General features: G+C 42.7%; 2 protein-coding genes, 1 long non-coding RNA gene and 1 other non-coding gene across 7 annotated transcripts in view; 2 read left to right on the forward strand and 2 right to left on the reverse strand.

The window, feature by feature from the left end:
* Positions 1-1,064: 1,064 nt before the first annotated feature.
* Positions 1,065-21,433, reverse strand: ern1 (endoplasmic reticulum to nucleus signaling 1). 4 transcript variants are annotated; one of them, XM_071516220.1, is made up of 23 exons: positions 21,203-21,433; positions 17,634-17,653; positions 15,583-15,703; positions 13,309-13,342; positions 12,981-13,053; positions 12,689-12,761; positions 11,642-11,764; positions 10,814-10,915; positions 10,374-10,635; positions 9,316-9,394; positions 8,299-8,458; positions 7,261-7,376; positions 6,904-7,098; positions 6,242-6,509; positions 6,034-6,124; positions 5,668-5,857; positions 4,943-5,042; positions 4,611-4,810; positions 4,173-4,320; positions 3,481-3,608; positions 3,105-3,228; positions 2,275-2,342; positions 1,065-2,163 (listed from the first exon to the last, which is right to left on the reverse strand). In XM_071516220.1, the coding sequence occupies exons 1-23, from the start codon at positions 21,258-21,260 to the stop codon at positions 1,576-1,578; spliced, it is 3,321 nt and encodes a 1,106-aa protein (XP_071372321.1). In that variant the 5' UTR covers positions 21,261-21,433; the 3' UTR covers positions 1,065-1,575. The 4 variants fall into 4 exon arrangements, with proteins under 4 accessions (XP_071372321.1, XP_071372317.1, XP_071372320.1 ...); XM_071516216.1 differs by lacking the exon at positions 17,634-17,653 and having other exon boundaries at positions 21,183-21,433; XM_071516219.1 differs by lacking the exons at positions 17,634-17,653; positions 21,203-21,433 and adding an exon at positions 18,478-18,549.
* A 173-nt stretch (positions 21,434-21,606) lies between these two features.
* On the forward strand, positions 21,607-22,652 carry LOC139641693 (uncharacterized). The gene is made up of 4 exons (XR_011694983.1): positions 21,607-21,854; positions 21,935-22,046; positions 22,231-22,263; positions 22,443-22,652. It is a non-coding gene; the product is annotated as an uncharacterized lncRNA (long non-coding RNA).
* A 56-nt stretch (positions 22,653-22,708) lies between these two features.
* On the forward strand, positions 22,709-22,848 carry LOC139641694 (small nucleolar RNA SNORA50). Its single transcript, XR_011694984.1, has one exon. It is a non-coding gene; the product is annotated as a small nucleolar RNA SNORA50 (small nucleolar RNA).
* A 241-nt stretch (positions 22,849-23,089) lies between these two features.
* The window catches only part of tex2 (testis expressed 2), a 29,993-nt gene continuing 26,231 nt past the window's right edge, over positions 23,090-26,851 (reverse strand). Inside the window, exons 12-13 of the mRNA XM_071516221.1 lie at positions 26,147-26,267; positions 23,090-25,302 (exon numbers count right to left, since the gene is read on the reverse strand). Coding sequence (XP_071372322.1) covers positions 25,153-25,302; positions 26,147-26,267 — 271 coding nt within the window. The 3' untranslated portion in view covers positions 23,090-25,152. The remainder of the gene's footprint in view (positions 25,303-26,146; positions 26,268-26,851) is intronic.

Here is a 26,851-nt window from a genome sequence, read left to right on the forward strand (position 1 = left end):
AGTAAATATTTAGAACAGCAGCTCTGACACGTCTTTCAAATTCATCAGTAAAGTCCATGCTCCCTCTCCTACTCAAAGTACAATTACAATCATCAAAGGTGGCAGCCTAAATAGAGTGGCATTTTCATGCCCACTGGTGCCAAATGGTTCCCTTTGGTGCAAAGGTCTTTGGGGTTGGCTGTGGTTTATCAACCTTGCCTGTATGATCATGCCACAATGACGCCATCTTCCCGTTTGACTGCTCTAGGGTGGAGTCCTATCTAGAATAAACATTTCATAGCTAAAAGGGGGGAACACACACAGGCAAAAAGGCGGTGACTCAAGCCATTGTGGTTCCCCTTCAACACGTCTCTGTTAACATGAATTAGGCTGTACTCCAATTCTGTTCATTACATGAAACCCGATATAGATTCTACAGTTGCAATTAGAGGTAACTAATAGAGGAAGTGTCTGTGGCAGTAGCTTCCCCAGATTCTTGAGTACAAACAAAAGGCTTGGAGGACCTGGAAATAAACATGTATTATTATTGTATATTCAGCAAGCATTCAGGAGCAACAATAATCAGTGCTGAAGTTGTCATTAGGCACTGATCATAATTCAGCTTTCCTGCCTTTTCTAATTTTAGGAAATGACAAAGCTGACCTCTGATCCCCCTCTTGAGGTATCTGTGCAAAGTGAAGGTAAAATCAAATGAACAGGCATACTCATTAATCTACGTATTTGAAAAAGCATTTAATGTGCAAGTTATTTACTTCACTCTCACTTTGATGACACCCTAAAAAAAAGTCATCATACATGAAAGCCTACTGCAGCCTAGTCAACATCTAAACTCAATGTTGACCACATATCAATCAAATGAGGATAAAATTACCTACTGTGTTCAGAATCAAATCTGAACACCCTTTGGAATACAGTCCGCTGTTGCTGAGCAAGTCAGTACAATAGTCTTGATTGACAAAAGAGAAGCAGTCTAGCAGCATCAACTGACAACAAGCGCATTTAGCATAGTCAATTTCAGAGATCTGTACCCTTACAGCACAGTGTTATTTAAAAAGGCACATTGGCCACATTAAATGATTCATTATCAATGATCCAAATTCTGAATCAATCTATACAAAAATATACATATCTGTGCAGTGAATAGGCTCACTGAGAAAAACAACATTGCACAATAAAACTACCCAAGTGTTCAACATCAAGACAGATATTCCCCACAATACAAGCCAGGTATTTGGGAAGAACAACACTATTTTTGGACATGCCATTGTAAAATAAAACAAATTCTCTTTGCACAGTACAGCTACAAGATAATGTCCAACAACACCCTGTTGACAGGACAGCCTCCGACTTCAAGGCAGAGAAAGACTTGTGGACGGTTCGGTTGGGAGTCATTTTAACCCAGGCGAGCAGAAGGCACTTAATTTGGGGTGCTGCTGCTCCGTGCCTAGCAGTGGATCCCAGGCACTGCAGGCCTGGTCCTCACCAGCACAGGGCACAACAGCAGAGCCCCAGCAGGTGTCCACTCGTTAAGGCAATGCTCCTCTCTGTGCTGCGTCCACCCGACTCCGGTCCAGTTCACACCGGTTCACTGACCAGCGGAGGAGGATCTGGTGGTGTGTGCGTTTCAGGCTGAACGGAATCTCTTTGCCCGAGAGAAACTGTGGATGATTCTGAGGCAAGTGTAGGGTTCACTGTCTGAACGGGCAAGTCTGTCAGTGTGGACGATGCTGGCGCAGTTGGCACCACTGTCTGAACTGGCAAAATTGAAGATACAGGCTCATCTGGTGATGTGGGTGGCACTGATTGAGTAGGTATTGTGTGTGAGACTGGCACTGGCTGTGGAGGTTCTGTGGTGGACAGTGGTTGAAGTGATTTGGATTCCTGGGGTTGTGAGGGTGACGATGTGTGTGTTGGCAATTGTTGCGTGTGTGGCTCGTCTTGTCTCTGTGGCCCGAGGTGTTTGTACAGGGCCTGTGTTCTTGCAAGCTGCTCTACACTGGGGTAGTAAGGCAGAAATGGCCTCTCATGCGCACAGGTTCGCATGGCCAGGTAGGTGTGCTTCAGCAGGTGGGGGAAGCGGGAGGTGAAGTAGGAGACAAAGTCATCAGGGATGGAGCCCAGAGTCTCCTGTACCTCAGCAGGCAGCTCCCGGTAATGGTGTTTCTGTTGAGGGCAGGAACAGGTTGTAAGTCTGACAGGTAACTACACAAAGGGAAAAATCTGTTTCATTTAATACAATGCAAATTGTCCTTGGCAATGAGAACACACACTTACCTTGTTTCTCATTGCACGGAGCAGATCTCTAACTGACCCCCCCTTATAGGAACGGAATTTGCGCAGATCTGCCAAAGAAAGAAACCACATCCAACGTGTCAAACACAGAGTGCATTCCAAATCATTATCTAGCAAGGCAGCAGTAAACAGGATGCCTTGGAATGATGCATCTCCCTACCAGTAACAAATATGTCACCTTGTTTTGACCTGTAATTGTAGTGAGCCCCCCCCCAGTCAGTGGAATTTTGAAAATACAACAGAGAGATGAAATGCATGATTTCCTCTAAGTTTCATTAAAATCCAGTCAGTGGTGTCTGAGATATTGACTGACAAATGGACAGAAAAACAAACAGTATGATACAAAAGAACGATACAGCCTTTAAAGAATGTAGTTGCTCTGTAAATATAGAAACACATGAGTATACATGTGCAAATAACAGTGTCACAGTGATCTGTCTCTTTACTGATCAATAAATGACTATATCTGTGCTATTTGCCTTACTGGTCAAAGTTAATCATTTCAAGAACATTTCCTGAGGTTTTGATACTCAGTGGGTAGCAATGCTGACAGGAAGCAGTGTGCTTGCTGCACCAAGCTCTGCAAAATTTTCTGGGTCAAGGATACAGCAAACACATCCAGTGCGACTGAAATTACACCACGCATGCAGGGCAAAACATTGCTCCAACTACTGCTAAACTACTGACTTAGCTACTAACTAGCCCATCTGCCTAGCAGCACAAAAACACATAGATCAAGACCACCGTTTTACAACAGAATGCTCCTGGAGCGGTATTTGACAGTTGCTGTGTAACTTAAGCCAGTCTCGTACCTGTCTGCAGAGGCACTGTGATATGTTCTCTCCAGTCACCCTTGACAACAGCCCTCCCCCCTCTCTCCAGCTGCCTCACGATTGGTCCGTCCAGCGGCTCCTTTTCTATTCTGTCACTCACGTCCTGCAAGGGACCACAGAATAATTGTCAGTGACTTGCCCAGTAATATGCCAGGCAGCCTGAAAACACTTGGAACATTCATAGCTTTATTATATGCAAAACCACACCTCTTTTACAACTTATGGTGTTAAGAGTCTAAAACATGTACCATTAAAACAAACAATATAGAATATATAATACATGCATTATGCAACAGCTATAAATGGACTTTATTCCACAAGAGGTGTATTTTCATATGTGACATGTGGCTCAGACCTGGAAGAACTGCAGCTCCCTCTCCAGGCTCCAGAAGAAAGGGTGTTTGAGAACGCTCTCAGCTGAAGGCCTCCTAAAGGGCTCCATGCTCAACATCTGCTCTATCAGATCTCTGGCCACAATGTCCTCTGGTGGAGTCAGGGATACAAACACGCTGGTCATTACAAAGTTTACTCAAGCTATAAACTACATATATAATACATATATAATACATATATAATACAAAATCTGTGATATTCACCATGGTCTGTGGTCTTTCATTCTCCTTTTAAATTTTCATTTTACTTCATTTCAGACCACAAAGTACTATCATCCATTTAAAACCATTAGCAAATTCTAGTCTATATTAATACACAGGAGCTGATGTAATTTTCTCTTCTGCTACATTGGGGGAGCACCTATGTTGAAATCTATCTTGGATTTCGGAGGAAAAAGGTGGGTGAGAATGGGTATGTCTTTGTGGTTATTAAGTGGGCGTCACCCATCACAGATGTTTAGTTGAATTTGGCCGTTAAGTGCCGTAAAGTAACCAGCCTCCTCCGCAATCGCTCTCAAAAGTGATCAGAACTACACTCATCTACACTACCCTCTACCTGCACTTAGTAATCTACATTGCCCAACAACCACATTACTATTGTTGTATATCTTGGGGAGCGAGTGATTTGGGACAGAAAGAGAAGTGTACTCCTCACCATGTTTGTCAGGTTGCAGATGGTCGAGGCTGTATGTGCCAAGTAGGATGTTGGCTTGCCTCTGCAGAGACTTGCCAAAGGGATGGCTACCTTGGGACACCACATAGTAAAACACACAGCCGGCAGAGAATATATCAACCGTGCAGGTCTACATAGGACAAAGGGAGAAAGAAAGGATGGAGGAAGGTCACTATCTGACATAAGAGGACACATAGAACATTTAACACCAACAATTGTACATAGTGTCAAAGATTAGATTTATTTTTTATTGGTTTATTTAGTTTACTCAATCATGGTTGTACTGGGTGCTATTGGACAAATGGACATTGCAACCTGTAATCAAGCAACTCTATATTGATCTATAATGGAGTTGTGCTGTTAATAAAGGACAAATCCATCCTTGGGCCTTTGCTTGGATTTTCATGACCACTGACATACCGGGTTGTCTTTGCAGTCCTCACTGAGGACCTCAGGGGCGATCCAGCCCTCAGTCCCTGGCACGCCAGACCTTCTGCTGAAACTGTGGCGGCCCACAGCTAACTTCTTACACAAGCCAAAGTCAGAGATCATGGCCCGGACTCGGCCGTGGGCATTGGGCATGGACACCAGGATGTTGTGGGGCTTCAGGTCTCTGTGGACTGGAGGAAGGGTATCAAGGTGAGAGAAGGAAATCGAGCCATGAGTCACTGTGGTCGTGCAGGTATTGGGCGGTAATACACAACCAATAATCATAAGGATGTAAACATGATTTTGTATTAACTGATGGATACCTATGTTGAGAGAGTGCAGGTGGGCCAGTCCTGACATGGTCTGCTGAAGAAGCATCACCGGCTCTAGTCCATGACGGTCAAAATCCTTCTTCTCCACATACTAGAAAAAGACACAAAAGAAACACCTCAAAATCACTGAGCAGGGTTGCATCCAGTGTAGTCAAATAATTATACGCGAGACGGCCTCATTTCACAGAGGTTGAAGTTGTGTAAAGCACTATTTAAACTGGATTAGTTTTAGTGTTGGAGGTCCTGTATTGTAGTTTTTAGGCACTGTGTGTGTAATTTCAATATGACCATTCATAGAGATAAAGAATCTCTGCCATTTCCATGAAATTACTGGTTGTAGCCCAGATGTAAAACGTTACGTGGTACACTGGCCACACAATCTGCTGGCTGCCAAAAACGTAATGCATCATTACAGAGACATCGATTCAAACTGGCTTGCTATTAGATGATCTCTGAATTTGCTGAAACACAGTAGACAATTTACACCAGATTTTCTTCTTCCTGGTCTAGTAAAAATTACTGACATGGTAGATTTGTACTGAATTACAATTATGGATGCGGTTGGTAATAACAACAATTGCAGGACCTGCCTCTGTAGTTCCTGCAAATAGTGCTTATGAGACTTACCTCACATATCATGCCTGTTAAATTTGTTGCGCCTGTATACAGTCAAATTACCAATGAGTGTTAAAGTGTTCTATCAAGCCATCCAGTACCTCCTGAAGTGAAGCAGCACACAGCTCAATGGCGATGTATTGGAACTGACGGTCCCTCTCAGTGCAGAAGTAACGGATGACATTGGGGTGCTCGTCTGATTCCCTCAGCAACTGCACCTCCCGGTCCGCAAAGCTGAAGCACTCTGGGAGAATTCTTTTCACTGCCACTGGACGGTTGTCAAACTGACCCCTGGTGGACAAGGAGTGGAAATACAGTGTTAGGGTGTGTTAGGATGTAGTGATATTAAAAACCCACACCAAATTTGGCCAATGCATTAGCCGTCAATGATGTGAGGATTAGAAAATTGAACAATTATTAAACCAAAAATTATGAGGGATAATTTGTAGACCGAGGATCAGACTTACTTGTACACAATGGTACCCTCAGCACCATGACCTAAGACATTCTTGGGATGGAAGGTTATGTTGCCCACTCTGGCAATATTGGAGTCCTCATCTGATACAACAAACACATAATGCACATCAGTATGATACACTTAAACTGTATTTCAGACTTCAAACTTCATTTCAGTGTGTGCGTGTATTCTTCATTTCTCAGATTGTCACTCCTTACCTCCGTCCTCGTGCTCATTGGCAGAGCTGCCCAACTCGGACACAGACAGGTTAGAGTGGTTGGAGGCACGAGGAGTGATGTTGGGACTGCTGTGGTCGGAGCTTTCAGAGCGGGCGCGGGCCACCTCTAGGTAGTCACTGTCCGGGGCCAATGCCAGGGCCAGGTCTGCAGGTGGGGGGAAGGGCTGCTGCCTCTGGAGAAGCTCCAGCTTCTCCTCCATCTGCCTCTGGAACTCCTGGTGCTGCAGCTGCTGCTGCTTGTGCACACTCTGGGGTAGGGGGGGGGGGGGGTAAGATTATGAAACCGGATCTGTCTTTGTTGTTGTACTGTATCTTCTGACTCCCTGGTAATTTGTAAAGTGCTTCATGATGTGTTTTTATTGTTTTTGTTTTCTCATGTGTTTTTCATGTATATTTTTACTGTAAACCCTATCTATTGACATATGTGACAATAAAGTTTCAATTGAATATGTAAGAGTTTTGAGGGGCTGATTCTGAGGGATGATTACCAGGATGCATTACATATCAAAAAGCAAATAGGTGACAAAACTGTGTGTACACACAGGTCAAAAATTTTATGCTGATATTTTTTCTCCACTCAACAAGTTTGTTTAGCCAGTAACAGGTCCACAATGGTCCACTAGATGGCGCTGTTTGACTTGCCTTTGGGTAGGTAATCACAAAGGCCACCCAGCCAGCCAGGAGGAAGGTGGAGAAGATGATGGTGGCCATGTCTTTGAGCATGGAGTCCACAGGGGCCTCTGGCCGGGCAGGGCGCCCACTGGCTCCGGGCTCCTGGATGGAGGTCTCAGGCTGAGGAGAAGGGGGACCATCATCCATACCACTCTCATTCACCTTCTACAACATGGAGGGAAGGGGCCCAAAGAAGTGAGGAGAGGTAGGTAGAGAGTTAGAAAATCTGTGTAGATATTTGGATAAAATTTGTACAATATGACTGAGGCAACATTTTAACACAGTATCTCATGGGCCACACACTGAGACACACACATACACACATACCTCCTCTATGGTCTTGTCAGTGGTAGGTGGGATCACGTTGCCCTGACTGCGAGGAATGCTGTCAGGGAACTTCTCCAGGATCTTGGTATGAGCTTCAGGGGGGGTCTCATGATGACCTGGAATAGAGAGAGAAATATATTCATCATCATCAGCATCATGAACGTCCAGCTAAACCAAACAGCCCCTTCAGTAAAACTGATGCCACTATAAATGTTGTTGCACCTTTTTTAAGATTCTTTTTGGGGCATTTTTGCCTTTATTAGACAGATCAAAGTGGAGACAGGCAGGAAAGACTGGGATGGAGATAGGTGGATGACATGCAACAAGGGACCTGAGCTGGATGGGATTTGAACCCAGGACGGTACGTACCAGGGTCACCAGGATGCCTCCACTTAGTGCCTTTTAACGTCCAGCAGAGGGCAGTCTCAATGCAACACAACTACTGAAAGTGCAGAGGAAGCCCATATTTGACCTGGGCCATAGGCACAGCAGCATACATTGCCCTAGAGTTTAACATGCTGCCAGTTTAACACTGTAAGTGTGCATGCCAGGAAGAAAGGCCACAACGGCCCATCCATCAGTAGAGACACCTAATCTTGTTTCATACTTCTCTTGCATCTTTCACTATATCAAGTTGAATCTCAGTTGAGGTTGACCCCATGTCAAACCAGACATGGGGTCAAATTGTAAATGAAACACTTGACAGGAATTTGTCCCATGGACCCCCATCTAATAAGCCTTTTGTTTTCCATCTGTACTGTAGGTGGAGGGGGGGGGACAGTGGTGAGAGTGAAATCTCTGAACAGACTAGCCATTCTTTCCTGATGAAATGTGAAACTAGACTTTTCCTCATTTCACTAGGGAGCCACTCGAACCCCCCCCCCCACCCTCCACCCCCAAGGACCCCTGAAGGTCCCTGGACCTCTGTTTGGAAACCACTGTTTCCAAACCACTGTACAGCACCAGGCAAGGCCAACTAAATCAGAGGGAATAGTGTTGACCTAGTAGTTTGGTCTGATTTATCGAGTGGTATAGTACCTATAAGGAGCAGGTAGTTCCTCATGAAGTTGATGCGATGTCGCTCCCGGAGGGCAGCATTGAACTTGACACTGGTGCTAGGGGTGATCACACACTCCTTGTCCTCCTCAGTCTCCTGGCTGTCAGGACCCTCCAGCATAGGGAAGGTGCTGCCGCGAGGCTGCACACACACAAACAAAAATTTTATTTGCATCCTACCTTCAACTGAAACTGAAAGTTCTTACAAACTTAATGTTTTGAGACTTGCCATCTTTATGCACACTCAATCAGAAGTCGAAATGAATGCCCTATCACAGTGGTTCTCAACCTGCGGGTTGAGGATAATTTTCAGGGGTCGCGAGATGATTTATGGGATAGGGTGGGAAAAAATCTATTTCTACTATACATACTATATTATTATCATGTCTATTTTTTCAGTTTTTTCTCAACTTTTTTTGCTTTTTTAGCAATACTAAACTAAGCAGAAATACTAAACAGCTTTCACTGAAACAAGCTGAAAAAAGATAAAACATCCTTTATATTGTTCTTTCTCTATGCGCTCCTGTAACGGGGATCGCCAGTAGGCATCAAGTGGTTTTAAGGGGTCACGAGCCAAAAAGGTTGAGAACCACTGCCCTATCAGACACATCACATGAGTACATGAAAAACTGTGTGAGAACTGTAAACTACTATTCCACAGAGCAAAGCCAGTAGGGTGAAGTGACCTGGGCCGGGGCAAGCTAAGCCCTCCAAGACACCAGTGGAACAGGGTCACACTGACTCACTAGCATACCCTCAATGCACTAACCAAGAACGAGGACCAATATAACGTATTCAACTAGGAAAACAACAAAACAGCATGACATATTTTTGGGGAAAGAGTAAATAAATACAAAACTTCCCAAGCAATGAAGGGCAATGCTAAAAAAAAAAAATACCAGTGAACCTACATACTCTTGGTGATGTATTATTGATCTGACAGGTTGTATTATGGTTGAACACAAAGATATGGGACAGAGACATGGAAGTGTCACTCACCACCACAGTGACTCCATCATGCACCAGGGAGGGAGAGGCATACAGACTTGTGGAGTATTTACCCACATACAAAGTAGCCCTGGGAAAGGAAAAAAACATGGTGAAGTAATTGTTTTCTTACTTGTGAGAATATATTAGTAGCACTTTCATAATTCTCCCTGACCTCACCCTCGAGGCAAAACTTGGCCGTTCTTTCACAGCACACACACTGTGGATCAACCACTGAAAGTCCTGTTTCTCTATTCCGCTGAGAGCAGGTGTGAATAAAAAAAAAATATATATAAAAACAGCAGCACTGTAATGTGAAACCAGGGCTGAAACCAGCACCATCCGCACCAACTTGTTCATAAATCCATCAGACATTGCATGTCTACACTCCATCCCCACCTTGGGCAATCTCACATAAATAAAAGTGTATCTTGATTTCACCTGTCAATGATTTAGGTGATGCATAGGCTACAAAGGCTCCAACATGTTTAAGAGAGTGTTAGGCCAGTGCTTGTTCCCTGGACGGTATTCAAGACCAAATGGGTTACTTCTTACAACATTAAGACTTGCTTCACTCGGTGCTACACTACTTCAGACTTCAAAGGCGGAATGAAGGCCTTTTCAAAGGTTTGGCTGATTCCTTAAAGGAAAAATGATCCAAATGATAAAAAAAAAAATCATCAAAAAGAGAATGTACCAACTAAACAGCATGCAAAATTCACTTTAGAAACCAAGTGCTTCAGTGACATTCAGAAAAAGATGAAACTCAAATTTCAAAAGGAATAGCCTTCAACAGCAGACCATGACAAAAAGCGGAGATGGAACAAGGCTGATTTTCTGGAATTTACATTGTTGAAATTTGCCTTTTAAGCATACATTTTCATTCAACAGTAGCAGAATAAACCCTTATCCCATATGTCTATGGACTGTGGAAACAATTTAGTGATGAAGCTTGAATTAGTCAATATTGAACTTCCATAAAATGAAAGTCAACAATAAAAATCTCTAGCCTGACTTTTATACTTCCAGGACAGTGAGCAAGTATCAGTCATCAGACCCAGCCTGCTTACATGAGCTTGTTCTTGGGCTTCTTCTCTTTGGGAAATGGGTACTTCCACTGGGTGATGCGGCCAACCTCTCCAGACATGAAAGTGAGGTAGCGCAGGGTCTCCACGGCCACATTGGTGTGGGAAACCTTGCGGAGGCCCTCGCGCTGCCAGATGTACATGGCCACCACCGGAGAGTTATAGTTCTGAACCCACTGAACGTCACCAGACTCGTTGTCCACAGTCACCACAAGGCCGTCACCGTTGGACACAAAGTGAGCCATCTCTGTGGGGGGGGCAGAGGACAGAGAAATGATCACATGTCAACAACATATTAGAGGACATTATAAGATTATAAGATGTGAAATTAACTGGTTGCACTGCCTGATGTGATCGCCATCATTTGGCTTGTGATGTGTTAGAAACTAAGGCTACAATAGAGCCAGTATGTGCAAGTGTCTTACTGTATTTGGTGTCGTCGTCCGGAAGGGTGGAGGCGTAGTCGGAGTAGGTGGCATTCCAGCGCAACTCTCTGCTCTTGGTGTCATACATGGTGATGGTATACTCTAAAGTGGAGATGAACAACGAAGAGGGGACATTACATATACACACAGGAAAATGAAATGCTGCTCCATAGGAGATTTAATACTCAGCTTCGCTCAAAACAGCACCAGTCTCCTTATGTAACTTGCAAAAAAAGTCAGGTTTTGTAGTATACATACAAGTATACATTGCTAGGTAAAAATGGTTAGCGGTGTTGAATTTCTTCTGCCTCAAAGGAAGGGATTCATAGAATGGGAGAGAGGGGGACTCAACGAAACAAGATCATGGATATATACAAGAGGCTGAGAAGCTGGGCTTTGCATTGACACCTAGCTTTGGTTTTACATAAGTGTCATTCAGTGGGCTCTCACGCTCTAGGTCCTTGTCTCCAATTACCATCCTAGCTTCCCCAGGCATGGAGGACCACAGGGACAGGGGGGGTGCTGGTCTAAGTGTTGGGACGGAGGTGGAATAGCTTAATAGATAAGCAAGAGGTGAATAGGGTGTGCAAGCAACTTGGGGTTAGAGAATGCAAGGCAAATAGGCCAAGTGGTTAGTAAGACTAAATCAACTGCTTAATTAAATGGGATGGGCAGCAATACAAATAGATGATGCCTTGAGATAATTAGACATTTTGGAGTGACAGACTGGCTAGGTGAGAAAATGACATTTGTGATTGTGAATGGAGAGGTAAGAATAGGGACTCTTTTTAAACTTAGTGTGTATTGTTGCAGGGTTTTTTTTTTTACCTGTACGTCCCAGATAGAGAAGAGAGGAGGACGGACACAACATCTCAGCAAAGGAGGAGGTCAGGGTCTGCTGTTTCTCACCAGTCAACAGGTCCACCACATACCATAGGTCTTGCTTCTTACCTGTGCACAAGTGCATACACATACAAATTTTTTTTTTTACCTCTGGCATGATGATAACACTTCTATTCTATTAAATTGTCCAAACTGTGGCCAAGAGGGTGCAATGTGTGCAAACCCAGTCAAGCAAAATCAACTGTAGCCATTTAAACATGTTACGTCCACATGGTATTGGGTGTTGCCTAATTACCATTAAATAACAAGCCTCTTTGGCCTCTTTGCACTGGCATCTCCACATTCAGTTGGTGCAGGGTGTGGCAGCAGTACCTAGGTAATAGTCTACTATGGCTGGCCCAAAAGTAGATGAGGAAACAGTGCCTTCTCTTTAGATAATTCTGGTGTGGCCTAAGCACTTCCTCAAACTCCACTCTGCACACACTTCTTAAATGGACAGGTGGGCGTTTGCCTGGCACAACATCAGTTGTGAAGAATGATTATTTAAGCCTGTAGCATTTACAGACCTTAGGATGTGCAACTTGCTTTGTGCTGGCAGTGGCTTCAGTTGAATGAAAACAAAAGCTGCACAGATAATGACCATGGGGAAGCAAATGTCACCCGTTTTTCTTCAAACAATGGCACAGTCACCAAGGTAGATTAGCTTTCCCAATCTGACTGTTGTAAATTCAAAAGAACACAGGCTACGACCACAAGTTGAGTGAAATGGAAATGCAGTGTAACGTCTTTTGTTCAAGCCAGATAACACCAATTAATTTAGGTGCGGAGACAGACTGGGACTTCGACTGCACCCGTTTATGGATGATGAAGCTCGTCACCACAACAATTCAATTCATCCCTGCTATCAATTTGTTCAAATGCCACATCAGTCAATACAAGAGGAGAATGCAACAAACAGAACAATCATTTCAATGCGCTCGATCAAAATGCATACTTCTATCTGGCATTATCTTTGTGAAAGTTGTGTCTTACCCATGTAAAGGACTCCATCAGAACTGCGACAGGGAGAGGCTTGGACCAACTCAGGGATAGTGAATGGTAATTTCTGTTTGAGTACAATGAATCAACATTATCATCCTTAGATAGCTATAGTGTGCTCTGTGTGCTATGGCAATATATTGGGTATATCTTGCATACATCAACACAACCTTGCACTACTTTCTGCAGAAAAGAAGATACACTCTTGTCTAGAAAGAGGGAACTGAGTAGTGTGTTTCTTGGCACTTAGAAGCGATGAATTTGTGATAAAGGTGTTTCCTCTTACCGTCAGCCCTTCGTTGTTCTTTCCTCCCAGAGAGTACAGGCTGCCATCATTGGGGTCAGGCAGAAATGCTGGCCTGGGGGGGGAAAGGGGAGATGAAACAAAATAGCCAAAGAGTTATATCTCATGATCCGTAGGTAAAGTTTTAGTGAAATACCACTTTTAGGAATCATGTAAGCAATAAAAAAAGCATTTTGTTTAAATTGAGAGATGTATGAGCTCAACAGCTTCCAATTCACACGTGTATTCACTGTCTTTGTTACACACACATGCAGGCCAACATACAATGTGCAGGGATACATACGCACACACACGTGTGACAAATACTTACTCTGCCACATGTGTGGGGACCTGAAGAACTGGATCTGTGAGTAGAGACAAAGATATAAGACGTAAGTCAAGACAGACAAGAATATTAATCAACAATGCAAACCATGGCCAGTAGCTGTTGAGCAAGAGTATGACATGAATATCCATGACAAACAATCGCACGCACGGAACACAAAGTCCAACTAAACAAATTCCTTTGTAGCAAACATGAAGACCGTCATCTCTGGAAACAGAACAGCTTTGCATGAATTCCTAGAAAGTTGCAGGCATGCAACAACAACAGTAAAAGAAATCATATTGTTTGTCTAATGAACTGATATTAGATCATATTCTCTAAAACACACTCTAGAACACACTAACGTTTCACTGATAAGAGGCCGATGACCCTGATACCAAATACCCATCCCACACACTGAAAACAAGGGGCTTATTCTAGGAAGCAGATTTTACACTTAGCCAGGTACAGTGAAAAAAAATGTGCGATGTGTTTTGGAAATTAATTTCTAAAACTTGAATATTAAAATTTGTCTGGTTTAGGTTGTAATTCCTCTTCCTGAAATTCCTCCCAGGGAAGGCTATCCAGACTTTAGCCAAACGTTGAGCCCCAACCTCCATTACTACTAGACAAACACACACCTCCCTACAGTGTGAACATACAGGGTGTGGGCCAGATGGTGTTGAGCTCGGTGGAGGTGCCTGAAGGGGTCAACAATAGTAGAGGGGTGGAGGATTACCTGAAGGTGTCAATGACTGCTATGCCCAGGGAGCATCAACATTCATTATATGTAATTGCACAGAGAGGGACGGTGAGCTGAAAAACAATAGTTTTCTATGTCGCATAGAAGGACATTCACCAAGGTTGGCTCACCGGCAAATGTCTGTTAGGAAAGCCAACAGGCAGCGACAGGCAGTGAGGGGATAGATGTGTTCTGTCACCGCTGACCTGGGTTGTACTGGCTAGGACCGAGCCAAAGGTTTCAGCTTCCCCCTGGTTCTAAGGGTGTATGGCTGCCTGACTAGAATACAACAGGTGTTTGTGAAGCGTGACCCAGAACTGTTTAGATCTATATTCAATAGCTGTTCCAGAAAAACAGATGATGCGGAGGAAGCAGCTCCTGCATTCATGTTTATTAATGATTTGGGTATTAGGTGTACCTAGCCAGGGCCTGTAGGCCCACACTGCAAAAAAATGCCCATCTTAACAAGTCATTTAGTATAGTACAGAGTAGAGTCTTAAAATCTTGTTTTCCTTAAATCAAGTAAAAGAAAATCTGCCTATGGGGTGAGATCATTTTACTTGTTTCCAATGCAATTTCACCTTTTTCCGAGAATGTTCTTGAAACAAGTGACATCTTAAATAAGGCACATCACTCCACTAGTATCAAGATAATGCCGCTTGATACAAGAAGATTCTTAAAACAAGGTGATTTTACATTGGAAACAGGTGAAATTCAATTCAATTCTCATTCCATTATCAGATATTTTTCACTTATTTTAAGAAAAATCCAATTTCAAGACTCAATAATAAACGACTTGTTAAGACAGACATTTGAGAACACTATTTCCGATAAGCCTGACTGATCTAATGTAATTACCTAGCATATGGTGCCTACATTAACATGTTAACCATAGTAAATGCTTACACAGTCAGAATGTTTAGATAGGAGTACAGGTGCTATTACAGCAGAGTAGCTCACCCTTGCCCACTGTGACCTTGATTACATTGCTGTATTTGCCCCCCTCTTTGTTAATGATTACATGTTTCCATGCCTAACAGGACATTTACTGACTTTAGTACAGGCTACACAACAGATACAATCCAAAACCATTTATTATCACAGTTCATAAATAAACACCTATAACTTATAATACCACTTTTATAAAATCATAACACCAAAGTTGAATAACCATAAAACTGAGGTGCAACTTCTGATTGGTATCCAGTGGCGATCAATGGAAACCAGTGTCCTCAGTTGTAAATAGTAAGAAACAGAACTTAGTAATTAAAGTAAGCAAGCTACATTCTTCCAACCTGTCTTGAATTGCTGTGCCCTAACTATAACCTTTGTGACAAATCAGATTGCATACAACAAAAGACAAAAACACCTCACTGGTCTTCAAAAAAGCAGTGGGATCTCATTGTCTTCCCTGTAGCAGCAGACAAAAGCACTTTGTTTTTGGAAATGTAACCTGAACATGGAACTGAGCCCTGAGAAAGGCACACAAACAAACACTTGCCAGTGAGTTACACTCGACTCTAGTCCTCTCCTCTTACCTTCTTTCAGCGTCCATTTGATAGAGCCCGATTTCTTGCTAACAGCATGCAGGTTTCCATCCAGAGTGGACACAAAGAGCAGGCTTTCAGGGAGGGAAACAGTGCTGGCACTGCAAAAGCCCTGCAAGACAGCAACACAACACAAAAGCAAGGTGATTAAAACAACCACATCTCTATGCAGCATTGAAAAATATTAGTCAAACATATTAAGAATGCACCTAAATGCCAAATTATTACCCTGCATGCATGCTCACACTCACACACAGAGGTCAGATCAAAATGTGTGCTCCTGCATTGAGATTGTGAATAATCGCCTCAGCGACTAATCACTCAGACATTATAATCTTTGCATCCACCTGGATTCATCAGGTGTTATCTCATGTTATTACATCAAGCTAATGAAATCATCCACACACTCTGATAGGGACAAACCCCACATAAAAAAGGAGATCAACTCCCTGGCAGGTTTTATGGCACTGTAGGAATGCTTACAGATGGAGAGGAGAGGACTGTTTCCCTCCTTACCCGGATATAGTTAGCCTTTTGTTGGAAGGGGGGATGGGGGATGCCTGAGGGATAACTGCTACCCTGTCCCACATTACAAATCAATGAACCCCGAGCCAAAAGCTTAGAATGGCTGTTGAAGAGCAAGCCAGGGGATAGGAAGCCAGCTAGCTAGCTACCTGGGGGCAGTAGGTAGCTGGGCGAACTCTGAGAGGGTTGGAGATAACAGTGGGACAGTTGAGATAAGGAGCTGAGGGTCACAATTGTTGGAGAATGGTGCACAAACAGTGTGAGGCTGAGCACGTGTGCATATTCTGAACTTCAGCAACACATCCATGCTGTTAAACAGCACAACCCTTAAGGTATGTTTTTTACAATGGAATGCACAACAAACAAAGTGAGAGAGTGCTTCAACTTCTCTCTGCACAGATGAAGAGTGGGCTGAGCTGGCCATGTGTGTGCCCTTCTCTCCAGTCCCCTCTACTCCCACTCAGAAATATGGGAGACATGAGCGCATATGGGAAGGCTTGGATGGGTTCAGAAAATGACAGAAAAGGACAATACATGTGAAAGAGGAGAGAAAGACTGACAGAGACAGACAGGGCTAGAGAGAGAAAGCACACAGAATGAGGAAAAACAAAGTGAAGATGCAGCAGGGAGATCGCAGATTCAAGCAACAACTGAACCCCTGACCACAACGCCGGCTAAGTGACCCAGCCTCATGACTAGGCTTGTGCCAGAATTAACAACACTGTGGGTGATGTGTGCTTTACTCACCCACCATGGAATTCTAAAAACGCTGCTCTCGATAACCAAGCTGTGGGCTTCCTCTTGTTTTTGGCACCAGTGTGCAGGGAGAGGTCCAGTGGGGGTGGCATTGCTTGAGAACTCTGCCTGCCCACCAGGCCACAGAGGAACACCTAAAACCAGCCTAGCCGCACTCTGTTTTGCACTTAGATAAAAAGTGCAGTCCCTATTCAAAATGATACCCAAATGGGCGTCCTGGTGATTCAGTAGGCTAAGACCAGTACCATGTAAAAACACGACGTCTTGGGTATGAATCCGACCCAAGACCTTTTGTCGCATATCATCCCTCTCTCTCTCCCAATCTTTCCTGTCTAATAAAGGCGAGAATGCCAAAAAAATTATCTGTACAAAAAAAAAAGATAAACTGAAACACATGACTTTTCTTTACCGTGAGAGTTGGGGAGGCTGGGATAACTATTCTAATAACTATTCTACTAATCTACAGTGGTCTTTTACATTTACATTTTAGGCATTTTTAGGCCAATATGGCACTCTCATCTAGACTGACCGAAAGTAAGTGAGCAGTTAGGGTTCAGTGTCTTAGTCAAAGACAAGTCAGTGGGATACATGGCTGGTGAAAGAATCAAACCTGTAATCTTTCTGCTATGGGATTGACAATCTAACCAATAAGCCTGCTGTCTTGACTATAAGAGTCTAAGAAAAGCTGAAAAGATACAGCAGAGTCAAGACAGGCCTCTTTCTCCTGCTGAACCACGGTGGTATTGATCAACATCCCCGACTAATCCCCCTGAACAGGACCCTGGGGGCAGTGCAACTACCCCCCTGTGTTTAATGCAGATTACAAATCTATAATTACTAAGACACTCTTCTGAGCACTTAGCCACTTATGGGGGAGAGAAGGAAGGTGGGAGCTGAAGTGCTCTTAACCCAGACACAAACAGCCTTCCAGAGCCAGTGAGCCAGGCCTGAGCACACAGCATGCAGAGCAAACACAACAGCCATCACCGAGTCACTCAGGGTGCTCTCTAGATCACACGGCCTTCATTTCCTCGCACCCAATGCCATGAAATAGGCCAGCACAAGACTACTCAAGCGTTGCCGGGGGGCCAAGCTGTTGTTTTACAATGTTCTACGCTTTCTCTCTGTGTGCTCTTCAGCTGGAACTGTAAATGGGGAAAATACTATGCCATCGTCACTGGGCCAACACGGGGAAACCAAGCGCAAAATGACTCCACAGTGAACAATGACTGAGGGCATTGTTCACTTCTGTTCTTTTAACACGTTTGCACTATCTTTAGGAGAAAACTGTGTCCTTCCACATTTAGATCCTCTGCTGTAATCTAACAGTCTACACACTGGCACGTGTGTCAATACAGCACACCTGTGACTGTTCCCACTGTGCTGCAAACTCACTAGTATCACATACCACAACTGTATTGAGAGAATAATAATAACTAATGTCTGTTTATTTGGCCCGTCGTAACCTCTTGGTTCTTGGTTTCACAAGCCAAAAAGTACCTTAACATCTGTTAGCCAACTACTTTTGGGTGGGAATTGATACACAAATGTTGAACATTTTAAAGTGTTAGGCTTTAGGAACGTTCTCATTTGTACAATGTTTACCAGGCTGCTCAGAGTGATTGAGGGGGTCCAGTTGTTTACAGCCATCTCTTAGAGGACACAGACATCAGGGCCTTCCCCTCTCATTTCCTTGTTCTAGTGCATTTTAACAGAGAAAAGTAAGACATTGCATAAGTGAGTTACATAATACAACAGAACTGGGCGAAACCAAATTCTTGGCAAGTTCTGTGCTCCTTACTTTCCCTTCTGCAATGAGGCCAGGCCATGGCTTAAAGGGACAGTGACTACAATGCTCATGATATCATTGGCGGCAGGCTGGGCTAGAATGTCATTGTGCTCAACAGCCTCCTGGATGGCTCACCAACCTTGACAGAGAGTAGGCTGTGATTGGCAGCTTTCTCTTCTGTCAATTGACAATGACACTGAGTGAACACAAGCACAATGGCAGTGTAATCGGATGTTCCTCAATTCTAAAACCTTAATTTTTGTCAGATACTTTGGCTTACATAATATCTATTGTCTCCATTGTCACACCTGCCTTGGTCAACAGGATGGTGAATTGTTATAAAGCACTGCCAGCAACCAATAGTTAGGGGTGCAAGGGTTAAAACTACAGTACCTAGACCACAGATGTAACAATGTATTCCTGTGTCTCTAGAGTGTGTGTGATAGGGTAAAGACATAAGAGCCAAGCAGAGAGAGGGCCTATTTATAAGACAGTAAAAAGACCAGATACAAGTAGTGGGGGTGGTGATTTATGGGAGAGAGGAAGGTAAAGGAGAATATTATGTGAAGAGTTTCTTCTTAATTTGGTCTAACCTAACCTCACCATTTCTTCATCTTCTGTGCTAAGTTTACAAAACAACCGGGCACTTTCCTACCATTGCCTTGTCTGCAAGCAATAAGCATCCTGTTTGCTACTTGCTTGAGTGCAGGCATTAAGTAGCACAGGAACTAACAAATACTTATCATCACATCTCTGGTTAGGCTATATGTCATGTGAGATGTAGGGCAGCCACAGATTCAAGTCACCAAAGATATGTTTTGAAAGGCAATGAAGAAATTGCTTACTGTATTTAAGGCAATGTGACTAACACAGTTTTAAACATAACCTGATGATCCATAAGTCTCAAAGCCCACACAGATGTTTTCATTTGAATTTTTCCTTCTGGGCTGTGTAAATGTGAAAGATCACGCAGGCCTGGGGATGTTTGATTTCTTTTATTGTGTCAACAGACACAAATAGTGGAATTGAACTTTACAAGAAGAGCACAGGCACAGACCTTTACCATGTGGAGACAAATGTTCGAGAACTAACATTTTTCACATGTTAGGCTTAAGTAGAGATCTCTGGAAAACCATTTGAACCACCTTCCCTGTCAACACATTCACTATCAGCTTGGCCTTGCTTCAGTGGGGGGTGTCACGTGTAGACCCTAGTTCAGGCACACTCAGACAGTCAATGCACAACCAATCTACTGTTGTGATAAGATAGTGTAAGTACCAACTTTGTTTCAGCAAATCAGCCTCTTAGTTCAATCTGAATTCAGTCTACAAAAAAGCAAAGTGCAAGAATGTGGCCATGGTGATGGAGAGATATGAATCTACCAATAAACGATGGCTGGGAGACTATTATCTTTTGTATGTTATCTTTGAAAACCATTTGTAGTCTAATGCCTGATGTCAGAGGTCTTATAAGGGATGCTAGTTCTATAAGGGACATGCAGGCATAGGCATAATGCGAGAAGATGAGGCTAAGTACAAACATAATAATGGTTATGCTGAAACAGCTAGCTAGCATTTAATCTCTTGCAGCCCCTCTTCACGCTGGCTGGGAAAATCAGCAGACCTTAATAGCTCAATTGTGAATGACAGACAAAGGACACTGGACAGAGAGACATTATCTATCTCACTCTCATTCCCTCTCTCTCTCTCTCACCCTAATTCTATATACTACACAGACACACACCTAATGCTATAATCTATACATCTATTGTATGTTTAATTTATTGTTTTGGCAGCCTGTGCTCTGGAAAGACTTGTTCCACTGCACCACCAGACTAATAACTGGATAAAAGGGCAGGTGAAGAACCAGAGAAATTATATAGGTTTACTAGGCTAATCTAATCTACTGCTTAGCTAACGTGGTTTACCAGCTGGGTTGCTAATCGTTTCTGCCTGGAGTCTTGTTATTAGGGCTTTGGTTTATCTTCAGCAAGTAGCTGGCTCCCTTGTCTACCAGCTACTTAGATGAGTAATGTTACCTATCCCTAGTTAACACTAGCATTCCTTGGTAGAAATCACCTTAGCTGATAATACCTGAGCAGAGTGATTTTTTAACTCACCAGGTACTGTGACAGGAGATGGAAAAGTTTCATAGCCTGACTGGGATATGCCTCCTTTATTAGTGACACTGAACCGACTGGCTGGACTGATCATTTAGAAATTATCTACGCTGGGCAAGTAAGATTTGTACATTTAACGTTAAGCATTTTAAAGCACAAATTAGCTTGCAATGAGCATTGCTTTTAGCTAGCAAGCCTGCTCACTTCTGTTATGTCAAGAAAACACGCAGCCAAAGACAGAATTCAACCATTCATTGAAAGCCATGAGTGATTGGGAGCTGATAACATACTCATGTTATTGAAGGCAGAGAATTAGGTCAGTAAAGGTAGTGTTTAACGTGATTTGTTTTATAATTATCGAGCTAGCTAACTTATGCTAGCGTATCCAGTTAGCACACTTACCTTTTGTGGGAGACCAACGCAGCAAAGCAACGCCAAAATGCACCACACAAGGGCCCGACTGCTTACTGTCCAGTCCATATTTTGTAGTCTCAAACCGGGATAGACAGTGGGTTTAAACGGCAAGCTAACTGTCGACTACATAGAAAATGTGACTTGGCTACAACCAAAGGCTACGAAATTAAATAAATGTTCATATATAAAAGGCATTTAGCCAGCTGTGGCGGAGCTGGATCTACTGTCGGTTGAGAATTTGTGCTTGCCTGCTTCTTCCTGAAATGAAAACTGTGGGGGTTGGACTTTGGGATAGCTGTCCACACTAGTGGAGGAGGGGGACTGGAGAATCCGTCTGAGCCAATGAGAGACATGTACAGTTACCGGATGTGGTATAAAATACTTCCGGGGGACATTTTCTACAGCAGTTCTCCTGGAGAGCACGCTGTTTGCTGTTAGCGAAGTCCGAGGCGAATTTACGCTCAATGTATTTATAATTATGTCTGTCACACTGCAGTGTGTTGAGCATAGTGTTAAAATGTCGAGGTGGGCGCGTACCTTCATATGTGAGGCAGTATCGTGATAGATACCTGGAGTTTAGAGAGGAATTACTCTCCGCCATGTGACCGTGCAGCATGTAGAGCCGCGTGAGCAGGCCGCAGCGGCCTGACACATGGAAAGGTAAGGTTGCATTCTTAAATCTAACATTGCACTGGACATCCAAGGCAGTACCTTGCTCTAACCTACAGTGCTTTACACAGGATCGGTGTTACAACTCTACCCATGTGAGCCCTGAGGAGATGTGTCTATCCACGTGGACCAAGTGTGGTGCATTTTCAGACGGAAGGCCGTGGATGGCTCCCATGCGTCACTGTAAGTGTTGCTTGGAGAAGGAATTTAATCTATGTTTTGGTTCATGAATGATGACCTTAATGCGTTAGACTTCTGATATGATAATGAAGTCAAAATTCAGTCTGACATAATCCACCATCAGCAGTCTTGGTGAGTAGGGGTGATTCAGTGATTGAGCTCACTCAAACTTGTGTTTGTCATGCAGGAAGCAGGGTGTGGATGGATCCCTGGAACAACTGTAAGTGCCTTCAGAAGAATTTTAATTTTGGCTTTTGGTTTATGAATGATGATCCCAATGCGTTAGACTTCTGATTCAATAGTGAAGTCAATTTTAAATCTGATGTAACCCACCTACAGCAGTCTGTGACAAATGATGTTTCAACAACAGCTCATTTAAAATTGTTTTACATTCTATAGGGATCAGACTGTGACACCTGTGGAATGGACATGGCTGTTGCAAGATGACATTACCAATCACGCCATAGAAATGATGGACAAAATCATTGAAATGCCAATGAGGAATGTGTGACTTTTTTTTTTTAAGTAAAACTTGGACCAAAGCATATTTCTGAACTGAAAGACTTAACAAACTTCTGTATGAATAAAGAGTTTGTCTATGGGCTTACACTGTCTTGCATTCATTTCATGTTACTGGTCCTTTATTTGATAAATGTGATGTATTTAAGCACTACCTTTGACCCTGATTGGCCTCTTCCATGGCCGCCCAGGCCAAGCTGTAGTGCAAGAACATACCATGGCTTGTTATAACTGGGGTTTCTTGGCAGTTCCACCCAAGTCTCTCTTTTAAAAGCAATTCACAGAATATAATTCATCAGTTCATGATGGTTAAAACTTCTCACGCATGCTTCAGCATTAACTTCAATTCTTCATAATTCTCACTTTAAAGTGCACCATCATCATTCTTTAAATGCATTAAAGAATTATCCTATTAAACTACATTTAACATATTCAGAGACAATACATTTGGAAAAATTAAAGTTGAAAGATATGGGGCATTCCTACTCTATCAGAGGTACAATTTCAGGTTTTTTGGACACAAAATGAGCAAGTTTTTTTTTTTTTGCTTCCTGATCATATCCCTTTCCTTGTTTTGGGCTGGTTCCCATCTCAATGGACCAAGATGTTCCAAGCACAAAGACACATTATTTCCAAGCAAAAGGTTTTTTATTGATCCACAACGATCGGAACCATAACATTCTGTGACATCACTGATCACAACAGCAATGTTTGATATTTTCATCACTGTGCAAATGAACTACACCAAAACTTGTGAAAACCAAGGACATGTCTTTATCAGACACACGGATGGCACAAATAACTTGTAGACGTTTTCTCTATCCTCAAACGATGCAACAAATGTGATGACTCACTATGGAGGAATGTTAGATTATTTTAAAGGCACTTTCTGCCTCATACACTTTGCCAACATTGGCTACACATTTGAACAGAAAACATGTAAACTCAAAGTAATCTATAAAGCAACAGAGTATATCTTGGCAAATTACAAATTTGCTGTCATTCGAGTTGGTAGTTATTCCTCTTGAATATGTACAGTACAGTAAAAACAGCAAATTAATAAATAAGAAAACAGAAGCATTCATCAGCTGGATGTCTCCTGACAACATTAGACAGTATGGCTAATATCCAGTGTGTGATTTATTCAAATGAAACAAGGGATGGTGGGGATGTTTTTCCTCTCTTTTCACCTAAATTCAAGGTGTATGTATTACATACTTGAGGTTAATGGGAGGGTTTCAAACTCCTTTCACCCCAACCCCTATCACTCCCTGTGGATATCTCTTTGTCTTATGAATTGCCAGCAATGGTCATCCAAACATTGGCTGTAGGCCTACATCTCAGTCGTTAGTGGCATATGTCTAGAATCCAGTCGGTCCAACCAAAGCAATGGGATCACTAGGTAATTAACCCACTGCTTATTTGTCACCGTTTACCACACACCTTCCAAACAGGACTGAATGATTGCTTTGGCAATTAAAACAGAAAAGTCACGTTACTTTTGTTCAACTCTCTGAATGTAATATGAAAATAACTTAAGAACATTGTGTTTATAAGCACATCATTAGCAAGTGAACTGCTCCATACACAGCTATGGGGAACTGCATTTCTTGTTATACATTCATCATACCTAGACAATGTTTAGCTGTTGTGTTTGCAGATTTATTTTAATTTGTACACCCACTCTAAAGTTAGTTTTAGTACTAAGGGCTACAAACACAGAGTGTCCAGTGCTTTCAGTAAGAGCACTCAGGATATTAACTATGACTAAGTGTTTGTCCATCTCCAGCAGTCCAGAGAGGGTGCTTTAGGGTTTGGAACTCACCTGGTATCATTGATGGACACAGTGGCATTGATCTGTTTGCATATAAGTGCCAGGCAGCTGGCACAGGCAGCAGTGTGGACGGGTGGGAGACCAGTCTTGACGTCCCTGTGAAATGTGCATTGGATGCAGGGGCCTATAGCAAAACCATCTCCAAATTTATGATAATTTCCTCAAACATTCGCTCGCTCAAACGCACACACACACACGCTTAATCAGTGGCCTAATAAAGTTCTCATGTAATAGCAACAATAAACCACTCATGTAGAAATGTCACACAAAAGTGTATACTGTACAACTATGATGTTTGGTGCAGCTGTACATCACAGGTATTATGGTTCTTCTTGTGGTTGAATCGGATGGTGACTTGTCTATCCACCTCACACACTGTTAACATTCCCAACATGCCCCATCTATTGTATTTCATCACAGAACCAACTATGATCAATATTTCATGTCACACAAATAAAACTGAGTGACTTGTAAATGCACTGATGACCAATCTAGCAGTCACCGTTCTCTTCCATTCACTTGTTTTTAGTGGCCACAGATGATTACGAGCTTGTCATCTCCCAGTCTTGTGAGTGACAAGTCTCTTCACTTCCTGAGTGGCCACAGACTGGTGCAGCAATGGGATTGGAATACGGTTACAAAGATTGGACAGTTGGCCCCGCCCTCTGCTGCACCCGTGGCTGCTGAGGGGGCGGGGACTTGTCATATTGCCATGGTAATAGAATGTCCATCAACATACGCTGTAAACAGCAGTCTTCACATATCAGAGACCTCAGATTCCAAGGGTTCTGGGTCCTTCAAGGCATCGTTTGTCACAGTAACCAAGTTGGCATTTGAACGTGTGTCCATGGCAGAGTGCATGATGGGTAGCCATACGTCATCCATGTTTGGCATCACAAATATTTTCTGTTGGAGGACAAAGACAATAGGGAGGCCAGTGGCAGTGCAAGAAAATTCAATCATGAGTTCAATAATAAAAAAAGTAGCAGGAGGTTCTGCCTTTTGAAATATGCCAGTTCATTACAAAACGCTAATGTGTCTAGATGTGGAAAAGGAGCGGCAACTACAGATTAATATGCATGTACAGCTAACAAATATTCACCAAATCATCAGATACAGGCATGAGATTACATCTGTAAACATGACAGATCTGGAACAACTTCTATAATACATCTTAGTTGTGCACCCAACCCTGCATTGTTATGTTTTCTAACCACTGAGACTTCTATTGACAGTCTAACTGTCTGAGCTTGGTATTTGTGGGGAGCCAGACATACACACTCACTCACAAGTGACAACACAAAGCATTGCAGCACTGTATTTTACTGGAGGCGGGATTGGAGGCGGTGGTACATAATAATAACTCCCAGAAGAGTCAGGCAGGGATAAATGTAGCTGTACAACAGAGTTGACGGAGAGACTTTGCTGCAATAGTCTGCAGGTGTGCCTCAGGCCAGTTATCTAGCAGTAGGTGTATGATTACTGTGGCTATATATGAAGAGTGGGAGAGCCACAGGCACACTGCTTTGAAGTGCGAGTTAGTGGGCAGCCGTAAATTAATCCCAGAGTCCTCTTTTATAACCTTGTTCTCCTCCTAAAATATTTTGGGTGGGGGCTTTCCCTTTGTGTCTCCTTGTTAAGCAAACCTTTCAACCCCTCAGTCAGGCCAGTATGTTCCTTAATTTGATTTCCTCAAACTTGTGACTAAACATTAGCATGCACACAATTTCCCGTGTTTCTCACTGTGTACCTGGAACTCCTGGTCCAGTTTCTTCTCGATCCAGTCCGTCACATGGGCTAAAGTGACCTCCCTCTCACCCAGCTTAGGCCGCGCTTTCAGCTCCAGGTGAGGGGGACTCCGGAAACCATACCTGCCAGCAAAACAAAGGTTCATGTTAATAACAATGCAGGTTCCACAGTCTAGAAAAAAAGAGGCAATTAGGCCTTTGCCATTAGGGCTCCTGGACTGGAATGACTATCCTGAAGGAGTGCTTTTAAATCTCTTCTTAAAACTCACTTTGATTTGACTTGCTTTTAAGTAATAATCTTGTATGAATCATTCTTGAAACATTCTTTTTTTGCGTTACTTTAAATGTTTAAATGTTTTGCTTTTACATTTTATGTTTTGCTTTGCTTTTATGTTTCTTGATGTGCTTACAGTATTCTTTACTTTTGATTTATCTTCTTTATTTTGTTTTACTAATTCATGAAGCACTTTATGACTGTATTGTGGAAAAGTGCTACACAAATAAAGATCTTCACTATCAGTAAGAGATTCATATTAATGAAGTTTATAAATGAAAATGTTTTAAATAAATTAAATTAAAAGTTTTAGAAATGAAGCATGCAACATGTATATTACAGTATCAAAGTGTAGGTACCTGTATTGAATCAGATAATCCAAATTTTAGATGTTCCATCTTTTTATTCATATCCTTATCATATCTTATTCTTA

This window comes from Centroberyx affinis, unplaced genomic scaffold (genome assembly GCF_046629955.1).
Source record: "Centroberyx affinis isolate AG114_WGS23_722 - 3 ecotype Tasmania unplaced genomic scaffold, CSIRO-AGI_Caff_v1 ptg000395l_1, whole genome shotgun sequence".
Classification (NCBI taxonomy): Eukaryota; Metazoa; Chordata; class Actinopteri; order Beryciformes; family Berycidae; genus Centroberyx; species Centroberyx affinis.

Coding starts and splice junctions, on each gene's coding strand:
- ern1 (XM_071516220.1), bottom strand. CDS start 21,260: ATGGACTGGACAGTAAGCAGTCGGGCCCTTGTGTGGTGCATTTTGGCG. Junction 10,916..11,641: donor TCTCTATCTGGGACGTACAG/GTAAAAAAAAAA, acceptor TCTCCACTTTAG/AGTATACCATCACCATGTAT. Junction 5,858..6,033: donor GAGGGTACCATTGTGTACAA/GTAAGTCTGATC, acceptor CTTGTCCACCAG/GGGTCAGTTTGACAACCGTC.